The following is a 20,692-nucleotide window of genomic DNA, read 5'->3' as shown; positions in this document are numbered from 1 at the left end:
GTCTTTCTGTGTGTTCATGTGATTAATGTTCGCTCTTTCACGAGCCTCGATATTGTATACAAAAAAAAAACAAAAAAAAAAAAACAGGGAATTTACCAGTGAACTGGTACTCAATTAGCCGACCTCGGAAGGATGACAGGCTGAGTCAACCCCCCTGGCATTCATTCAGCGATCGACCGAGATTCGAACCCAGGATCCGAGGTATCCTAAGCCGGCACCCGAGCCGCTAGCCCAACACCAGGTAATAAATATATATGTATACACGTCAATATATATATATATGTATACACGTCAATAAATATATATGTATACACGTCAATAAATATATATATATACACACATCAATAAATATATATGTATACACGTCAATATATATATATATGTATATGTATACACGTCAATAAATATATATGTATACACGTCAATAAATATATATGTATACACGTCAATATATATATATGTATACACATCAATAAATATATATATATACACATCAATAAATATATATGTGTACACGTCAATAAATATATATGTATACACGTCAATAAATATATATGTATACACGTCAATATATATATATATACACATCAATAAATATATATGTATACACGTCAATATATATATATATGTATACACGTCAATAAATATATATGTAAACACGTCAATATATATATATATATGTATACACGTCAATAAATATATATGTATACACGTCAATATATATATATATGTATACACGTCAATATATATATATATGTATACACGTCAATAAATATATATGTATACACGTCAATATATTGTTGCGAATATGGAATTTGGCCTCCATATCCGCTTGTAAATATTCCCCTATTTTCTCCGATACTCCCCAACTCTCCCTTACCCCATTCCCTAGTCCCATTGTCTGTAAACAACACCCATTAGAGCCGATCTTCCCCTTCATCCCCCCATCAAATGTCGTGCCCAGGTCCCCCGCACCACACGTAGACAATTATAGGACATCTTGCTAGTTATTCTTAATCTATGTCAGTTAAGGACTTGTTTCCATTAATTATGACTCTTCGTTGCACCAGAATGTGATTATATGGCACCTGTTAGGAAGTTTAGGACCTCCCCATACCTCTCCGCATCTCTTCCCCATGAAGAAGCGCCAACTACAACAACAACAACAAAAGAGGGGGGCGGCGCGGTGACGGCATGGGGAGTGGGCGTCCTCCTTCCGGCTCGGTTAGCCACCATTGACCACGCGCTCCACGGGGTTACCACGAAGGGGCTCCCTGTCGGCCCCTCGTCAAGGGCGGAGCCGGTAACCCCCGCACCCAATGAGAAGCCATGGGCCGATGCCATCTGGGGCGGCGCTAACGAGCCGAGGGCGTGTCACTCCCCGCCGGAGATATACGCGGCCCCGCGCCGGACGTGACGAGAGATGCGCCCCGAGCTTGGAAGGAAAAGACGCCACCCTCCCGAGCGCTGAGCGACCTCCCCAGCTTGAGACCAAAGTCGCGACCCACAAGCGCTGTGATACCTTCACGCATCTCTGGACACCACCGTACGTGATTCTGTCCCTGAGCCAGGTGCACCTGAGCCATCGCGACCTGCCTCCCCTTTTCATCAACCCCCGTGTGAGTCAGCATTTTGTCCCGTGTGTCTGTCGTCTGTCCGGGGATAATATAAGAGTGTGTCTAAGTGCCTGTCTTCCTGTAATATACCTCTAGCCCCTGTAATCTAACCTTTTTCCGTACGAATATACTTGAGAATCGAAACCCTGGTGTCGTATTGTGTCATTATAACCCAGCCGGGTGTCTTCTCTTTCCTATTGAGCCAGCGTAGCGCGATTAGTCAACATTCGGGCACAATCGGGTAACTTGTACGGATACGGCGGCCATCCCGCTCGGCCCACCATACCATCAAAGTCGTATCTGTAACAATTGGTGTCGGGAGTGAGATTCGAGGCCCGACCAAATTTTGAAGAAAAAAAAAAAACGAATAGAGGAAAAAAAAAATTTGGTCAAAATTTGGAGCGGCCGAAATTTGTTTTGTTTTACGAAACTCGAATTTTGCAAGTCGCGCTATGGCGGATCAAGACGGCTGGGGTCCGGTAGGGGAGAGTGAAGCAGGGTCGGTCCAGGACCAAATTGAGGGACATGAGGAGAGCGAAACAGCGGGGGTAGCAGACGCGCAAAATAGCGCCGTCACGCACGAAGAAGCGGGCGCGCAAAATGGCGCCTCGCTGATCACCGCGCCAGCGACCGTGGCAGCGCCCCCGATGGATTTGAACTCGTTTTGGATACAAATGAAGGCCCTTATGGCCCAGAATAGCGAGAAAATGAGGGAGGAAACGAGGGCTGATAATGAGCGATTGGGTGAGCGGTTGGGGAACCGGATGGATGCTCAGGGTGAGCGATTGGGAAACCAAATTGAAGAAATAACGAACCGAATGAGGGCTCGGAGTGAGCGATTGGAGGGCCAACTGGGGGTAATGAGGGACGAAGCGAGGGGTACCGGAGAGGGGTTAGACAACGGGATAAAGGAGGTGAAAAATGGGTTAATGGGGGTAGAAAATAGAATGGCTGCCCAGGAGAATCAGATAGAGGGAGTGAAAAATGGGGTAGAGGGAGAGGAGATTAGAAGAGGTGTGAGTGAGGAGGTCGGAGGAGTGCGCGAGGAGGTGAGGCACTGTAAGGAGCACATGGAGAAGGAGGTGAGAAAGGGGACTGTAAAGTTACAAGGGGGCATAGAGGACCTGACGCAGGAGGTGGAGCAGCTGACGGTGGGACAGACGGAGTTAGTGGAGCAGGTTCAAAGGAACACTGCGGTATTAGGAGGGTTGAAAGCGACACGGAAAGAAGTGGAAGAGGGGGTGAGCGAAATTAAGAAGCGACGGAGAGGGGATAACAAAGAGATAAAAGAGGAGATAAAAGAATTGGTCCAAAGTCTGTGTTTGGATCGTGATGATGTGCTCATTAACCGGATGAGGGATTCGCAGGTGATGGAGGAGAAGCGAAGAGGAAGAGGACCCGGTGTAAGTGGTGACCAATATGGTCGTGCGTATGATGCGCCAGGGGATTTAAGAAGCTTGGGGGTCGAGATAGACCCGGGTGTTCGTGAGAGGCCGTTGGTGAAGTGTGCGACAGGTCTGGTGTGCGAAAGAGGAGGTGTGCGAGAAAGTCCGACTCTGGGGTGTGTGAGGAAAAAGTGCGTGCCAAGGAGTAGTGAGGGTGCTGGCGAGAGTGAGTCGGTCGTAGCGCGTGTGCGAGGGAGCACATGGAAGCGCGGTGTGGTAAGTGTTACAGAGGGTGTGATGGGAGAGTGTGCGCAGGAGTGTGCGCGAGAAAGGTGTGTGACGGACAGGTGCATGAGGAAGGAGTGCGCTGTCAGAAGTAAGGAAGAGTGTCCACCTGTGGTGAGTGTTACAGAGGGTGTAACGGGAGAGTGTGCGCGAGAAAGGGGTGTGACCGACAGGTGCATGAGGAAAGAGTGCGCTGTCAGAAGTAAGGAAGAGTGTCCACCTGTGGTGAGTGTTACAGAGGGTGTAACGGGAGAGTGTGCGCGAGAAAGGTGTGTGACGGACAGGTGCATGGGGAAAGAGTGTGCTGTCAAGAGTAAGGGTGAGTGCGTTGTCACGAGTGGAGGTGAAAGTAGTGAGAGTGACATGGAGCGTGAGTTAGTTGTGACAGGTGAACGAGGATGTACACCTGGGATGGAAGGATGCACACCTGGAATGGTAGAGCGTGAGTGGGAATGCACGCTGGAGTTGGTGGTGAGGCACGTGAGTGGGTGTGCGAATGAGGGCACACCTGTGATTGTCACAGAGGAGGTGACCGAGGAGGGGGCGCGAAGAGGTGTTTTGGTGAGGGGTGCGACCAACGAATGTGTGCCAAAGTGTTCGGTGGTCAGGTGTGTGACCAAGGCTGTGAGTGGAATGAGGGTACCTGGATGTGTAAGGAAAGGTACGAGGAGCATGGGGACGGCTGGATGTGTGAGCAAGGAACGGGCTGCGGGGTGTAAGCATGCAGGTGAAGCATCGACGTTACACGGGTTAGAGGTTAGGTCGACTTTTAGCCGAATCGGGCCCTCGGTGCGTGCCGGGCCTCGCTTTGAACGGCCGCGTCCGTGCTCCACTAGGCGGAGCGGGCGGCTGGATAGGAAGGGTCGTCATGGCGACCACTTTTTGGTGAGACGTGCCGGCAGGTCTAGATCGGGGCATTGGATGGCTCCACGCCGAGGTGGTGTGTGGGATCTCGGCACGGGTAAGCCCCCGTCCCTGCCCCGACTGCCGGACGCATCCAGCCGCTGGCACAAAACAACCAGCATCCATTGCTTGGCTTTACGAAGCCGGGCTTTGGACAGGGATTGGCGCACCGAGAGGTATTAGTGAGTAGACTGGGTGATGAGGTTAGTGTTTTGGACCCAAAATTAGAGAAAAACAAAATTTGATGATTGGCAAGGGATTGGCAGTAGTGATTGGCAGATGATGGGTAGTGATTGGCAAATTTTTTGAATTGGTTGGAAATCTGGACGAACAAAATTAATAGTGAGAGACCCCCGATGTGGTGGGATGGCAAATCCACCATCCCTCACAGACGTGGGGGGCAAAGGAGCAATAGCTTATGGGGTGTATGGCAGTGAAAACTAGCCCGGGTGGGTTAGGATATGGTGTGTAGGGATCTAGCGAAGATGACATTAGGTAACGTTAAGTTTAGTTAGTGACTGATACCTGTAGTGGGGACGCAGGTAGATTAGTATGGATGATAATGACGTGGGAGCGCAATAGTTTAAAGGGACGACTGGGAAGCGCAAGTTTCAGAAGGGAGTAGTTAGCTGAGATAATGCTGTGTGTGTGAGAATTGAACAGGTGTGATTGCACAGGGGTGCGACTGGACAGGTGTGTGGAGCAGTGTATGAGTAGTGAGTGTGTGGATCAGCGCGAATGCGCTTGGGGAGAGAAGGGTGCAGGTGGCACCAGGTGTGAGAGCACAGGTGTGCAGGTACCGGTGTGTGGAGAGAGTTGGAGTGAGTGGTACGGAGTGGTGTGCATGGTGCGAAGGTGTGGATGGGGGAAGAGTGGACCCCTTTCACGAGCACCCGGGGCGGGTAGTGTAAGTGTTAGGTAGAGGGTGCAGGTAAATTGTGGTTGGATATTGGCATTTGTGGTGCGGTTGCAGAATGGTGTTGTGAATGGGTGCATTAGTGTTGTGGAAATGGCTGGGCGTGTAGCCTGTTAGTGTGTGTAGTTGGTTGGGCACTCCACCACTGTGAGGATGTCGGCCAGGTGAGGCCGCAGGTGGGCTCTGGGAGCCGGTAGTTGTGAGTGGGTGCCTGAGGATCCCGGGTGTGGATCGGGCAGCCCAGTGCCAGAGAGGGCACGGAGTGGGGAGAGAGCCAGAGGGCCTTCCCCAGGTAGTTAGGTTAGGGTGAGGAGCAGGTAAGCTCGGAGGCAACTGCAGTGGTGGAGGTGTGCAGGTGGGTAGACCCACTGGGAGAGGTACACGCCGCAGCCCAGAAATTGTGCGAGGGCACCGGGAGATGAATCGGGGGAGTGAGACCCCAAATTGAAGAGCACCACAGTTTGGCCAATGGGAATTGGTTTTTAGAACCCATAGTGTAAGAGGGCCAATGGTTTGGCCGGAGAAAGCCCCCGGGTAGTGTAAAGTTGTTAAAGTCATTTAGGAGATAGTTAGGATTGATGAACCTGTCGCACCATACGCAGCCACTTGCCTGTGGTGATGATGATGACTCCACACCTGTGTTTTCTTTGTTTGTTGCAGGAAATGAGATTGCTGTGAGGATTTGTGAGACGCATCACGACGTGGATGAGACATTGGGGTGATTCCATCTCTCCCTCCCTAGGAGGGACTGATGATGAATTGGTGATGGCAAATTTTGATGTTCAGTTGGAGATGGCAAATTTTGATGAGAGTTGAAAATGGCAAATTTGATTGGTTAGGAGGGAGAGAAGACGAATTTGGTATATGGGAGGAACGGGGAAGACAGTAGGGATGTTTGTTGATTTGTAAAGTAGATGTTTATGAGTAGTGTTGTGTTGTGTGGATGCAGTAAGGGGTAAGGGAGGGGCCATGTAGGTTACCTGGTGGGGGGGGGGCGTACGATAGGAACGTACCTGTCTCACCTGGTTCCCATGTGCCCCCAGTGTGCATTACCTTACATTGCGTGCACTTTTGCGCCCTTACCACCTTACTCACTTGTCTGCTTCTTTTGTCTCCCACCTCCGAGGATCTGGCTTTGGGGTAGAGAGAGAGGAGAGAGAGGTGCTGGCTGCGCAGTTGTGGGCCTGCACTTTCGCTGTTCGCTGCCTGGATCGGTACACCATATGGACCGCAATGTTTGTGGCCACCCACAATGGACCGCAGTTCGTTTGCGGCCAAGCACCACCCGGGGATGGACCTATGGGTCAACGTGGCACCTATGCCATACAGGTGAACCACTAATAGTTAACACCACCAAGTGCACCACAAGAAGAGCAAGAGACACCTGCAGGGTTAGGGGTTGTTGAAGTTATTTTTATTCCAATGAACAATGGTGACTGCACCGATTGGTGGTGGGGTGGTGCTGTTGATGCTCGGGAAAGGGTGCTCTGCACGTTATTAAAGGCCGTCGGCCACAGAGCACTCGTGGGTTGGTGTATCGATGTTGGCAAGCGCGCTCTCTCTATGCATAACATCTGCATGTGTTCCTCCAAAAACAGGTCCTGGATCGTAGTGTAAATAGCAGCGTAGTCTTGTAAATAATGCTCCCTACCGGCTGTATGTTTAGTTTGAGAATTCTTTCCGGATTCGGTTATCCTGTGGGTGTGTTTCTGTGAGGAGAAGGGTGCAACGTCGCAGGGGGACATATTTACTCATTTGTGAATATCTGTAAAACTGTCGCACTCAGGGTAGAGTTAATAGTAGAGGGAACTACATTGCGTGCCACACTAAAGTAGGTAAAAATTTATCGGGTCGGGACGCCCCGAGGGTAGAGAAGGGTGCAATGTTGCGAATATGGAATTTGGCCTCCATATCCGCTTGTAAATATTCCCCTATTTTCTCCGATACTCCCCAACTCTCCCTTACCCCATTCCCTAGTCCCATTGTCTGTAAACAACACCCATTAGAGCCGATCTTCCCCTTCATCCCCCCATCAAATGTCGTGCCCAGGTCCCCCGCACCACACGTAGACAATTATAGGACATCTTGCTAGTTATTCTTAATCTATGTCAGTTAAGGACTTGTTTCCATTAATTATGACTCTTCGTTGCACCAGAATGTGATTATATGGCACCTGTTAGGAAGTTTAGGACCTCCCCATACCTCTCCGCATCTCTTCCCCATGAAGAAGCGCCAACTACAACAACAACAACAAAAGAGGGGGGCGGCGCGGTGACGGCATGGGGAGTGGGCGTCCTCCTTCCGGCTCGGTTAGCCACCATTGACCACGCGCTCCACGGGGTTACCACGAAGGGGCTCCCTGTCGGCCCCTCGTCAAGGGCGGAGCCGGTAACCCCCGCACCCAATGAGAAGCCATGGGCCGATGCCATCTGGGGCGGCGCTAACGAGCCGAGGGCGTGTCACTCCCCGCCGGAGATATACGCGGCCCCGCGCCGGACGTGACGAGAGATGCGCCCCGAGCTTGGAAGGAAAAGACGCCACCCTCCCGAGCGCTGAGCGACCTCCCCAGCTTGAGACCAAAGTCGCGACCCACAAGCGCTGTGATACCTTCACGCATCTCTGGACACCACCGTACGTGATTCTGTCCCTGAGCCAGGTGCACCTGAGCCATCGCGACCTGCCTCCCCTTTTCATCAACCCCCGTGTGAGTCAGCATTTTGTCCCGTGTGTCTGTCGTCTGTCCGGGGATAATATAAGAGTGTGTCTAAGTGCCTGTCTTCCTGTAATATACCTCTAGCCCCTGTAATCTAACCTTTTTCCGTACGAATATACTTGAGAATCGAAACCCTGGTGTCGTATTGTGTCATTATAACCCAGCCGGGTGTCTTCTCTTTCCTATTGAGCCAGCGTAGCGCGATTAGTCAACATTCGGGCACAATCGGGTAACTTGTACGGATACGGCGGCCATCCCGCTCGGCCCACCATACCATCAAAGTCGTATCTGTAACAATATATATATATACACGTCAATATATATATATATGTATACACGTCAATAAATATATATGTATACACGTCAATATATATATATATGTATACACGTCAATAAATATATATGTATACACGTCAATAAATCTGATGCATTCAGATTACTTTGAAAAGCATCAACATGAGCATGTACTTTCGTTTTAAGGCTAAAGTACATTTGTTCAATTTCGTCGTGTTTAACATACCAGTATTACTTTGAATAAAAGAAGTAATTTTGAATAAAATGGATTTTTAACTTGGAAAACAATCTTTAAATCTTACCGGGGGCAGAGTTGCACTTGAAGTTACAGTTGGAGTTGGAGTTGCACTTGGAGTTGTAGTTTCAGTTGCATTTGGAGTTATAGTTGGAGTTGGAGTGACAGTTGGAGTTGCACTTGGAGTTGGAGTTTCAGTTGCATTTGGAGTTATAGTTGGAGTTGAAGTGACAGTTGGAGTTTCAGTTGGAGTTGGAGTTGGATCTTTGGAGTTGTCTAACGAGATATTTTGTGTATTTCCATACATGTCGGATATCTTTATTTCCACATAAGGGAAGCAGCATGAAGAGCTGTAAAAGATATGGTATCAATTATCATTATTATAATTATAATTATTATTATTATTATCATATAATGAGGATTTAATTTTCTTGTGGAGAAATCCTCATGGTTCCTCAAAACTGTCATTTCAAAAGAAAGAGTGCATAAAGGAGAATATGAATAGGTGACCCCGGTTTGACGTAAAGAAAGGCAATTTAGGCACAGCAATGGCCGAGTTATCAAGGAGATAAAGGTAAGAAGTTAAGCTGATGGAAATTTTACTGAAGATAAAAATATAGAGCTGTGATGATAAAGTAAATACCAGCAACTAATTCAATCCCATGCTCACCTATAATTGCCGACCATGACGTCGCCTTCTTTCCACGAGTTAACACCTGTTTGATTTCCGCGAATGACCGTGACACGCAGATTAGCCTTGGATTGTTCATCTTGGGCCTCGAAGTGCAACTCCCAAGGGTATGTGGAACAGTTTTCCCCGTGCTGGTGCTCCGCTTTGCAGTTGGCAGGTGATCCAGTAAAGTTCACATTTGGTGGTTCGGTGTCAACAACCTGAACGTGACAGCAAGGATAACACAAGGTGTAACTTTTTCCCATTTCTTTTTTTTTCACTTCCTTTGGACATATTACAGGCTTGGGATCCTAGGATCCTGAGTTCGAATCCCGGTCGATCGCTGAATTAACACCAGAGGGGGTTGACTCAGCCTGTCATCCTTCCGAGGTCGGCTAATTGAGTACCAGCTCACTGGTAATTCCCTGTGTGTCGCAAGAGGCGACTAACGGTTGGTGGCAGGAAGGGCATCCGGCCATAAAACATTGCTTCAAAAAGGGGACGACGGTGCCCAAACAAGGCCAACCCCCACTCTGCAGGGAAAAATGGCCTCTAAAGGTGGTTCTTTGGACATATTACATGTATGTAATTATATGCTATATTACACCTGTTACAAATTAAAGCACATGTATAAACTAGAACGGCACTCGGTAGAGCGCATACCTCCACCTGGTGAACAGTTTATGTTTTGTATCTCAATGATGGGCCGGATCCGGATTCGGACCTGAACCAAAATCTAATCGGCTTGTTCTCGTCACCGAACAAACTCGTCCACCAAGTTTAGTCATAATCAATAAAAGACCAATTACTGCACTGTAGGTACAAGAAGGAAGCCGGACATTAACAACACACACACACACACACACACACACACACACACACACACACACACACACACACACACCTTGTTTTTTTTCTTTCCGTTTCTCACAATTCTATCTCTTATGATTTTCAATTCTTATTTCTCTTTTTCAATTCTTATTTTAAAATGCATGTAATTAATTGTACCGTATCGGTTGTTCCTAAACTTAAATATAAATAATTTAAAGGATTGTTGTAAATTATGTTAAATTTACAACATCCCATATTCAACTTTATTTAAATTGTAAACCTCAAAACATAGTTTCTCCACCTAAAGCAAGAACGTTAACCTGTAAGCAATTGACGAGTTTCCCGACTGCACGAATCATCACCTGGGCACCGTTATTCCTCGAGGTTTCGATCCTTTCAGCCCAGGAGCTCTCCAAACAGCGGATCCACAACCTCGATCATGGATCCACATTAATAGATGGTACATCAATAGATCCACAACCTCGATCATGGATCCACATCAATAGATGGTACATCTGTAGATCCACAACCTCGATCATGGATCCACATCAATAGATGGTACATCAGTAGATCCACAACCTCGATCATGGATCCACATCAATAGATGGTCAATCAGTAGATCCACAACCTCGATCATGGATCCACATCAATAGATGGTACATCAGTAGATCCACAACCTCAGTTGCATCCAGGCAGTCAGTCAACCCATCAATGCAACATCACTTATTCCAACTTTAATCGCAATAGGATTTAATGTATTATCATATTTTTATAACTTTGCTAACACACTCCATAATATTGTTGCGGATATGGGATTTGCATCCATCCATATCCGCTTGTAAATATTCCCCTATTTCCTCAATACTTCCCAACTATCCCCAATCCCCCATTCCCTAGTCCCATTTTCTGTAAACAACACTCTGTAGACCCGACCTCCCCCTATTTCCCCCATTAAATGTCGTGCCCAGGTTCACCGCATCTCATGTAAGACAACTATAGGACATCTTGCTAGTTATTCTTAGTCTATGTCAGTTAAGGACTCGTTTCCATTAATTCTGACCCTTCATTGCACCAGAATGTGATTGTATGGCACCGTTAGGAAGTTTAGGACCTCCCAATACCTCCCCGCAGCTCTTCCTCACAGTTCAACAACAACAACAACAACAACAACAACGAGCGCAGGAAGTGCGCGTCCTCACTCCGGCTTGGTTGGTAGGGGGTGTTGGGAGGGCACCAGGCCTTCCCAACGAGCCGCCATCAAACATGTGCTCGACGGGGTTACCAAATAGGGGCTCCCTGTCAGCTCCTCGTCAAGGGCGGAGCCTGGTAACCCCCACACCCAATGGAAGCGGCGGACCGGCCCCAGTGGGGCGGAACCAACCAGCCGAGGGCGTGTCACTCCCGGCTGAGCATGCGCGGTGAGAGGGGGGTGACGTCAGATGCGCGCTGAGCTTGAAGCAAGAAAGACGTCCCCTCCGAGCGCTGTGAGACCTCCCCGCATCTTCTGGACCGTGCTTTATCCTGTCCCCGAGCCAAGGTGCACCTTGTGCTATCGACCTACCTGTCCCTTCCTGCCATTAATCCCTGTGTAAGTCTGCCTTGTTCCGTTTGTCTGTGGTCTGTCTGGGATAAGATAAGCCGGTAATTAAGTGCCCATCTCTTCTGTGTCTTTACCTCACTGCCTTGTAATCTACCCCTTTTCTCCACCACTGTAATTATACCCTCCTCAGGAGGTCTTGAGAACTGTACCCCTTGCGTCGTTTCCTCTTTCCCAGTCGTCGTGTCCTTTCTATCATTGATTTGGCATAGCGCGATTTGGCCAACGTCTGGGTGAATCGGGTGAGTTGGGGAAGAATCGGGGGAACTGTTCGATCGCGGTAATACCAACCGCTCGGTAAATAACATCTTTAACCGCGTCCGCAACAATTGGAGTCAGGAGTTGGGATTCGAACCTGGGACTAAATTTATTTAGCCCAAATTTTGGACACCAATTGTGTTATTACCGCAACAATTGGTGTCTGGGAGTGAGATACGGACCCGAAGCGCGCTTAACGTGCTCAAAATTACAAGTCACCGAAATTTGATTTTGTTTTACAAAAAAACCCGAATTTTGAAAGTCGCGCTATGGGAGATCAAGACGGCTGGGTTCCGGTAGAGGAGAGTGAGGCAGGGTCGATCCAGGACCAAATTGAGGGACATGAGGAGAGCGAAGCAGTGAGGGCGGCAGGTTCGCAAAATGGCGCCTCGCAGATGGCTACGGCGACCGCGCCCACGACCGTAGCAGCGCCGCTGGTGGATTTGAACCTTTTTTTTATACAAATGAAGGCCCTTATGGCCCAGAATAGCGAACAATTGGAACAAAGAATGGGCAAGCAATTAAGGGAGGACATGGGGGCCAATAGCCAACGGTTAGTACAAAGGATGGGGTCCAATAGCGAGAAATTGAGGGAGGACATGGGTGTCCAATAGCGAGAAATTGAGGGAGGACATGGGGACCCAGATCGGAGGGTTAGGGAGTAGAATAGAGGGATTAGGAAACAAATTTGAGGGATTAGACAATAGATTAGGGGAAATACAGGAGGGGTTAACGGGGGTAGAAAACAGAATGGCCGCTCAAGAGAATCAAATGGCAGGGATGAAAAAGGGGTTAGAGGGGTTAGAAAACAGTATGGAAGGCAAATTGAGGGACATGAGGGACCAAGCGGAAAGGGAAGTTAAACAAATGGGGCAGCAGATAGAGGGGGTCAGAATGGGGGTAGAAACCAAATTGGATGCTCACAGGGAGGAAATGGAGCAGATGAGGGTGGCATCTGGGCAGGAGATGCAAGTGATGGGAGAGGAGATCAGAAGAGGTGTGAGTGAGGAGGTCGGAGGAGTGCGCAAGGAGGTGAGGCACTGTAAGGAGCGCATGGAGAAGGAGGTGAGAAAGGGGACTGTAAAATTGCAAGGTGGTATAGAGGAGTTGACGCTGGGAGTAGAACAGCTGACAGTGGGACAAAAGGAGTTGGGGGACCAGGTAAAGAAGAACACAGCGGTAATAGAGGGTTTAAAATCAACACAGAAGGAGATGAAAAAGGACGTAGGGGTAATTAAAAAAGAGTGTCAGACGGTACATGAGGACCTGACGAGGAAAATGAACAAGGTGGTAGAGGTGATGGAGGTTAAAGAGTGGGAGGTGTGGGAGCACATAGAAAAAAATAAGGTGGAGTTAGAGGAAGAACTTAAGGGGGCGCACGAGGAGATGAAGGAGGTGAAGCAGAAATTAGAAGAAGTGGAAGAAGGGGTGAGCGAAATTAAGAAGCGACGGAGAGAGGATAAGAAAGAGATAAAAGAGGAAGTAAAATAATTGGTCCAAAGTCTGTGTTCGGATCGTGACGACGTGCTCATTAACCGGATCAGGGATTCGCAGGTGATGGAGGAGCAGCGAAGAGAAAGAGGACCCGGTGTAAGTGGTGACCAATATGGTCGTGTGTGTGATGCGCCAGGTGATTTAATAAGCTTGGGGGTCGAGATGGACCCGGATGTTCGTGAGAGGCCAAGAGTGAGGTGTATGGCTGGTCCGGAGTGTATGGAACGAGGGTGCGAGCGAGAGGGTCCGGTGATGGGCGAGGTGCGAGGTGTGAGTGAGCAAGGTTGTGGTGGTATGGAATGGGTAGCGGGTTGCGGAAGCGTGACCCATGCATCGACACCAACAGGGGTAGTTTTTAGAGGGACAGGGGAGGCACGGGAGCCCCTTGGGGGTAATGTACTGTGGGGGCCCGGCCGGTTCGGCCCCGCGCTGACCCCGCAAGGGGCGACGCACGGGGTCCGGCAGGCGGGCAACGACTCACATACGAGGTGGTCCCACAAGGTCCCACTCGTGCCGTATGACGGTGGGTAAGGGTGGCATCCCTGCCACCCTTCCCATGATTGGGGCAAATGCGCTATAGATTATGGGGTGTATGGCAGTGAAAACTAGCCCGGGTGGGTTAGGTTATATTGATAGGGACTAGAGGTGACTATGGGTGACAAGATTTAAGTAAGAGACTTGGTACCTGTAGTGGGGACGTAGTAGCTTAGTGTTTGATAATGACGTGGGAGCGCTGAGTGTAAGAGAAGACGGAGGAGCGCGAGTTTAGAAGGGAGTAGACAGAGCAGATGATGCAGTGTGAATGGAAGTGCTGGTGAGCAGCTTCAAATGAGGCATCGGTGAGGCAATGCTCCGAGGTGTGTGTGAGTGTACAAGTGATGAATGAGAGAGCATTGCGGATGAGTGTCATGGTGAGTAGTGAGTGTTGTGGATCAGCGCGAATGTGCTTGGGGGAGAGAAGGGTGCAGGCGGCACCAAGTATGAGAGCACAGGTGTGCAAGTACAGGTGTGTGGAATATATGGAGCAGAGAATGAGTGGTGTGGAGAGAGTTGGAGTAAGTGGTACGGAGTGGTGTGCGTGGTGCGAAGGTGTGGATGGGGGAAGAGTGGACCCCCATCACGGATACCCGGGGCGGGTAGTGTAAGTGTTAGGTAGAGGGTATAGGTAAATTGTGGTTGGATATTGGCATCTGTAGTGCGGGTGGAAGAATGATGATTGGATGGGTGCATTAGTGTTGTGGAAATGGCTGGGCGTGTAGCCTGTTAGTGTGTGTAGTTGGTTTGGGCACTCCACCACTGTGAGGATGTCGGCCAGGTGAGGCCGCAGGTGGGCTCTGGGAGCCGGTAGTAGTTGTTGTGGATGGGGCCCGAGGATCCGGAGGACGGACCCGGGTAGCCCAGTGCCAGAGGGCACCGAGGGGTGACAGAGCCAGGAGGGGCCTTCCCCAGTTAGTTAGGTTAGGGTGAGGAGCTAGGTAAGCTCGGGTGGCAACTGCAGTGGTGGAGGTGTGCAGGTGGGTAGACCTGCTGGGAGAGCTACACGTCGCAGCCCAGAAATTGTGCAAGGGCACCGGGAGATGAATCGGGGGAGTGAGACCCCAAATTGAGAAGCACCACAGTTTGGTCAATGGGAATTGGTTTTTAGAACCCATAGTGTAAGTTGGCCAATGGATTGGCAGGGAAAGACCCCGGGTAATGTAAAGTTGTTAAAGTCATTTAGGAAATAGTTAGGATTGATGAACCTGTCGCACCATACGCAGCCACTTACCTGAGGTGATGCTGATGACTCCACACCTGTGTTTTCTTTGTTTTGTGTTGCAGGAAAGGAGAATTGCTGTTTGGATTTGTGAGACGCATCACGACGTGGATGAGACATTGGGGTGATTCCATCTCTCCCTCCTTAGGAGGGACTGATGATGAATTGGTGATGGCAGATTTTGATGTTGAGTTGGAAATGGCAAATTTGATTGGTTAGGAGGGAGAGAAGACGAATTTGGTTTATGGGAGGAACGGGGAAGACAGTAGGGACGTTGTTGATGTGTAAAGTAGATGTTTATGGGTAGTGTTGTGTTTTGTGGATACAGTAAGGGGTAAGGGAGGGGCAATGTAGATTACCTGGTGGGGGGGGGCGTACGGTAGGAACGTACCTGTCTCACCTGGTTCCCATGTGCCCCCAGTGTGCATTACCTTGTATTGCGTGCTCTTTTGCGCCCTTACCACCTTACTCACTTGTCTTCTTTTGTCTCCCACCTCCGAGGATCTGGCTTTGGGGCAGAGAGAGAGGAGAGAGAGGTGCTGGCTCTGCAGTTGTGGGCCTGTACTTCCGCTGCTTGCTGCCTGGATCGATACACCATATGGACCGCAATTTTTGTGGCCGCCCACAATGGACCGCAGTTCTTTTGCGGTCAAGCACCACCCGTGGATGGCCCTCTGGGTCAACGTGGCACCTATGCCATACAGGTGAACCACTTTTAGTTGGCCCCCCTGACGGCCACAATTCAGAAATGGACGCGGTTGGTGCCTTTCTTTATTTCTAAAGAAGCCAGAAGGCCAAGTGCAATCCATGAAGGCAAGTCCAGCGGCAGAACATCGGCCGGCTGCGACACCACCGGTGACCATGGACACTTAATTGTGCATTTTTATGAACACTTTATTGGTGTACCGGATGGTGCTGACTGTGCGTCATGGGGTAGTGCTTTTGGTGCTTGGACGGGGTGCTCTGCACATTATTAAAGGCCGTAGGGCCACAGGGCACTCGTGGGTTGGTGTATCGATGCTGGCATGCATGCTCTCCCTATGCATAACATCTGCATGTGTTCCTCAAAGAACAGGTCCTGGATCGTAGTGTAAATATCAGTGTTGTATAAATAATGCTCCCTACCGGCTGTATGTTTAGTTTGAGGATGCTTTCCGCGATTCGGTTATCCTGTGGGTGTGTTTCTGTTAGGAGAAGGGTGCAACGTCGCAGGGGGACATATTTACTCATTTGTGAACATCTGTAAAACTGTCGCACTCAGGGTTGAGTTAATAGTAGAGGGAACTACATCTGAGTGCCACACTAAAGTAGGTAAAAATTTATCGGGTCGGGCCGCCCCGAGGTAGAGAAGGGTGCAGTGTTGCGGATATGGGATTTGCATCCATCCATATCCGCTAGTAAATATTCCCCTATTTCCTCAATACTTCCCAACTATCCCCAATCCCCCATTCCCTAGTCCCATTTTCTGTAAACAACACTATGTAGACCCGACCTCCCCCTATTTCCCCCATTAAATGTCGTGCCCAGGTTCACCGCATCTCATGTAAGACAACTATAGGACATCTTGCTAGTTATTCTTAGTCTATGTCAGTTAAGGACTCGTTTCCATTAATTCTGACCCTTCGTTGCACCAGAATGTGATTGTATGGCACCGTTAGGAAGTTTAGGACCTCCCAATACCTCCCCGCAGCTCTTCCTCACAGTTCAACAACAACAACAACAACAACAACAACGAGCGCAGGAAGTGCGCGTCCTCACTCCGGCTTGGTTGGTAGGGGGTGTTGGGAGGGCACCAGGCCTTCCCAACGGGCCGCCATCAAACATGTGCTCGACGGGGTTACCAAATAGGGGCTCCCTGTCAGCTCCTCGTCAAGGGCGGAGCCCGGTAACCCCCGCACCCAATGGAAGCGGCGGACCGGCCCCAGTGGGGCGGAACCAACCAGCCGAGGGCGTGTCACTCCCGGCTGAGCATGCGCGGTGAGAGGGGGGTGATGTCAGATGCGCGCTGAGCTTGAAGCAAGAAAGACGTCCCCTCCGAGCGCTGTGAGACATCCCCGCATCTTCTGGACCGTGCTTTATCCTGTCCCCGAGCCAAGGTGCACCTTGTGCTATCGACCTACCTGTCCCTTCCTGCCATCAATCCCTGTGTAAGTCTGCCTTGTTCCGTTTGTCTGTGGTCTGTCTGGGATAAGATAAGACGGTAATTAAGTGCCCATCTCTTCTGTGTCTTTACCTCACTGCCTTGTAATCTACCCCTTTTCTCCACCACTGTAATTATACCCTCCTCCGGAGGTCTTGAGAACTGTACCCCTTGCGTCGTTTCCTCTTTCCCAGTCGTCATGTCCTTTCTATCATTGATTTGGCATAGTGCGATTTGGCCAACGTCTGGGTGAATCGGGTGAGTTGGGGAAGAATCGGGGGAACTGTTCGGTCGCGGTAATACCAACCGCTCGGTAAATAACATCTTTAACCGCGTCCGCAACAATATGATAATAAATTTAATCATGTGAATTTCAAAAAAGTGAATCTGGGCTGAAATTAGCGGGGGTAGAAAAGATCAAGGTTTCGGATGGGGGAAGATAAGAGATGGAGGTGAACAGCTGTTTTAAAGACCTGGAGGGAGGAGTGGGATTGACGAGAGTGAGGGAGTTCTTTCCTTTGCCGTATTTTTCTTTCTTTTCTTTTCTCCCCCTGACTCCCCCGAATCCCCTATCTTACCCTTTGTCGAACGTTTTAAATACACCTAATGCAGCTCCAAGGTCGAGTTACTGGTTCCCTATATTTTGCTCCCATTTTCATCAGATCCCTAATTTCACTGTTCCTAATAACATTCAAATCTCCAGAAACTACGTGTCCACAAGGATCATACAAAAAGGGGAAGAATAACATACCCAGTCAGTCTCCAAAATGTCCTTTACCATATCGAAACTAAGACTTTTAGGGAAATTTACTGTAATTGAATAAGGATTGTCCTGTGGTTTTCGTGAAGGTGAAATAAACCTTTTTTTTTTCTTTCTTTTTTGTATACTGAATCGAGGCTCGTGAAAGAGCTAACATTTATTTCACAAACAAACAAACAAAACAAACCAGACAAACAAAATATACAAAAAGAGGGAGCAGAAGACAAGATGGGGAGAGAAGGGGAAGCACACAACCACAACATTTGAGAGCAGGGAGAAGTGTGGGAGGGAGAGGGCTTGGGGGCAGGAGGCGTGGGAGGGGGAGGGGGGGGGGAGGTATAAAACACAAGGGGACCGAAATTAGCGGGTTTTTTTTGTATACTGAATCGAGGCTCGTGAAAGAGCTAACATTTATTTCACAAACAAACAAACTGGGGCTCGCGCCCTAACTTTATCGGGTGATAAATGATCTATACTAGTATCCCGAAAAATAGAATGAAGTCTGAATGAAGAACAACGAAGAATGAATAAATTAAGTAAAAAAAGAAATGAAGTTTATCTTCCTGTTTGCTCGAAAAAATCACAAATTAAGAACTCACGAATCCTATCAACTTTGGGATGAGACTTCTTGGTAAGATCCCTGCGACAAAAAGCTTCAATAAAAAAGGAACACATGTCATATGAATGTGCTAAACTCTGGAGAATATTAGCGAAGACTTGTTTGGAAAATCATGAACATGAACATGAAATCATGAACAATCTTTCCTTCATAAAAACCTTTAAGTTTATCAATTATCTCTGATTTCCCATTTTTGGAGCTATGTGACCCCAAGTACGAGGCCCATGACCTCTGGGTCTCCTGATTGGATTACCAAAACACTTTTGGATATATTACCTAGAGAAACGGACCCAGTACCTTGTACCCTATCATTAAGGCCCAAGGGATAGACCACACATGGGGTCCTAATCCAAAAGTCTTCTTTGTGCCCTAGCTCAACATTACACTCCTCTATGTTATCAAAATCATTAACATTAACTGAATCCATAACCTGAATAGCACAACGACTAAAATCATGCCCAACCTCATTGAAATGATTATATAAATATGTCTTAATACCAGACGATACACCAGACCGATGCCCATTCAAATGCTGATGGATACATTGAGAAGTTTTACCAACAAATTTCAATCCACAATGTCCACAAGTGAGAAGATAAATAACGTACTTTGATTTACATCCCAATAAACATTCACAGTCAACAACAAAAGTCTTACCTGTCACATGACAGACAAAAGTTTCACGAGGTCTAAAAGCTTTACAACACAAACATCTAGAGGAATTACACTTTTAAAAAACAGCTTTTCAAGTACTTGACAACACATACTGATTCATTCTGACGAAGTATGCTTTTTAGTTTTTCGTAAGCCTCACATGATTGTCGCTCTTTTCAGTTTTTGACCTCGTCCACTTGGCTCAGACCAAAAGAAGAGACAGGCTGACCAGGATACGTATTGGCGAGGGGTTGCCTCACTTAAGGCGGGCGTTACCTGGTATAGAACTAAAAGGTTCTCCCACCTACACTGACGATGCCTCGCGATCAGGGCGTGACAGCCATGACCCTGATCTTAAAACCGAATCAAAGTCAGCAGCTGCTTGTTTTTCGTGAACACGAGGGCTGGCAGCTCATGCCCTAAAATGAAGAGAGAAAAACTCAACCACAACCTTTTTAAATATCATGCCATTTCTCACTTATCGCCCTATGTCCCAATGGTGAAGAACCACCTTTCGAGGCCCTTTTTCTTTAGAGCAGGGGTTGGCCTTTTTTGGGCACCATGGTCCCCTTTTTGAAGCAATGTTTTATGGCCGGATGCCCTTCCTGCTGCCAACCCTGTTAGTCATCTCTTGGGACACACAGGGAATTACCAGTGAACTGGTACTCAATTTGCCGACCTCAGAAGGATGACAGGCTGAGTCTACCCCCCTGGCGTTAATTCGGCGATCGACCGGGATTCAAACCCAGGAACCTAGGATCCCAAGCCGGCACCCTAACCGCTAAGCCAACAAACCCAGGATCCTAGGATCCCAAGCCGCACCCTAACCGCAAAGCCAACGGACCCAGGAACCTAGGATCCCAAGCCGCACCCTAACCGCTAAGCCAACTAACCCAGGATCCTAGGATCCCAAGCCGGCACCCCAACCGCGAAGCCAACGAACCCAGGAACCTAGGATCCCAAGCCAGCACCCCAACCGCTAAGCCAACGAACCCAGGATCCTAGGATCCCAAGCCGCACCCTAACCGCAAAGCCAACGAACCCAGGATCCTAGGATCCCAAGCCGGTACCCTAACCGCTAAGCCAACGAACCCAGGATCCTAGTATCCCAAGCCGGCACCCTAACCACTAAGCCAACAAACCCAGGATCCTAGGATCCCAAGCCGGCACCCTAACCGCTAAGCCCCCCAATGGTAAAGAATCACTTAAACACTAGCCGGATCCGGATCTGGAAGTTCACCAAAATCTAATCATTTCGGCCTCGTCATATACACTACCTCTCTGCCAAATCTCGTCTGAATCCGTCCACAACCTTTTGAGATATCTTGTTCACAGACAAACAGACAGACAGACAGGAGTGAAAACATAACCTCCATCCACTTTCGGTGGCGGAGGTAATCAGAGAATAGTTACAAAAGATAGAAAGCAAAACTAAAAACGGATTTCATTGTGCTCATTGCTTTGAAAGGTAACTTGGTCATGCATGATGACTTTGACGACACTATTGATCGAACAACAAAACGAGTGAAAATAAAAAAGCATTAAGGTGTGCAAAGCTTTCAGAAT

The 20,692-nt window shown here is 48.6% G+C and overlaps 1 protein-coding gene across 1 annotated transcript in view; it reads right to left on the bottom strand.

The window, feature by feature from the left end:
- Positions 1-20,692, bottom strand: part of LOC137438301 (von Willebrand factor A domain-containing protein 7-like) — a 114,522-nt gene that overhangs the window by 17,612 nt on the left and 76,218 nt on the right. Inside the window, exons 16-17 of the mRNA XM_078767755.1 lie at positions 9,018-9,238; positions 8,415-8,697 (exon numbers count right to left, since the gene is read on the bottom strand). Coding sequence (XP_078623881.1) covers positions 8,415-8,697; positions 9,018-9,238 — 504 coding nt within the window. The remainder of the gene's footprint in view (positions 1-8,414; positions 8,698-9,017; positions 9,239-20,692) is intronic.

This window comes from Myxine glutinosa, chromosome 13 (assembly GCF_964187855.1).
Source record: "Myxine glutinosa chromosome 13, kmMyxGlut1.1, whole genome shotgun sequence".
In the NCBI taxonomy this organism is placed as follows: Eukaryota; Metazoa; Chordata; class Myxini; order Myxiniformes; family Myxinidae; genus Myxine; species Myxine glutinosa.
The sequence above is the reverse complement of the archived record's forward strand: the minus strand, read 5'-3'. Positions and strand labels throughout refer to the sequence as shown.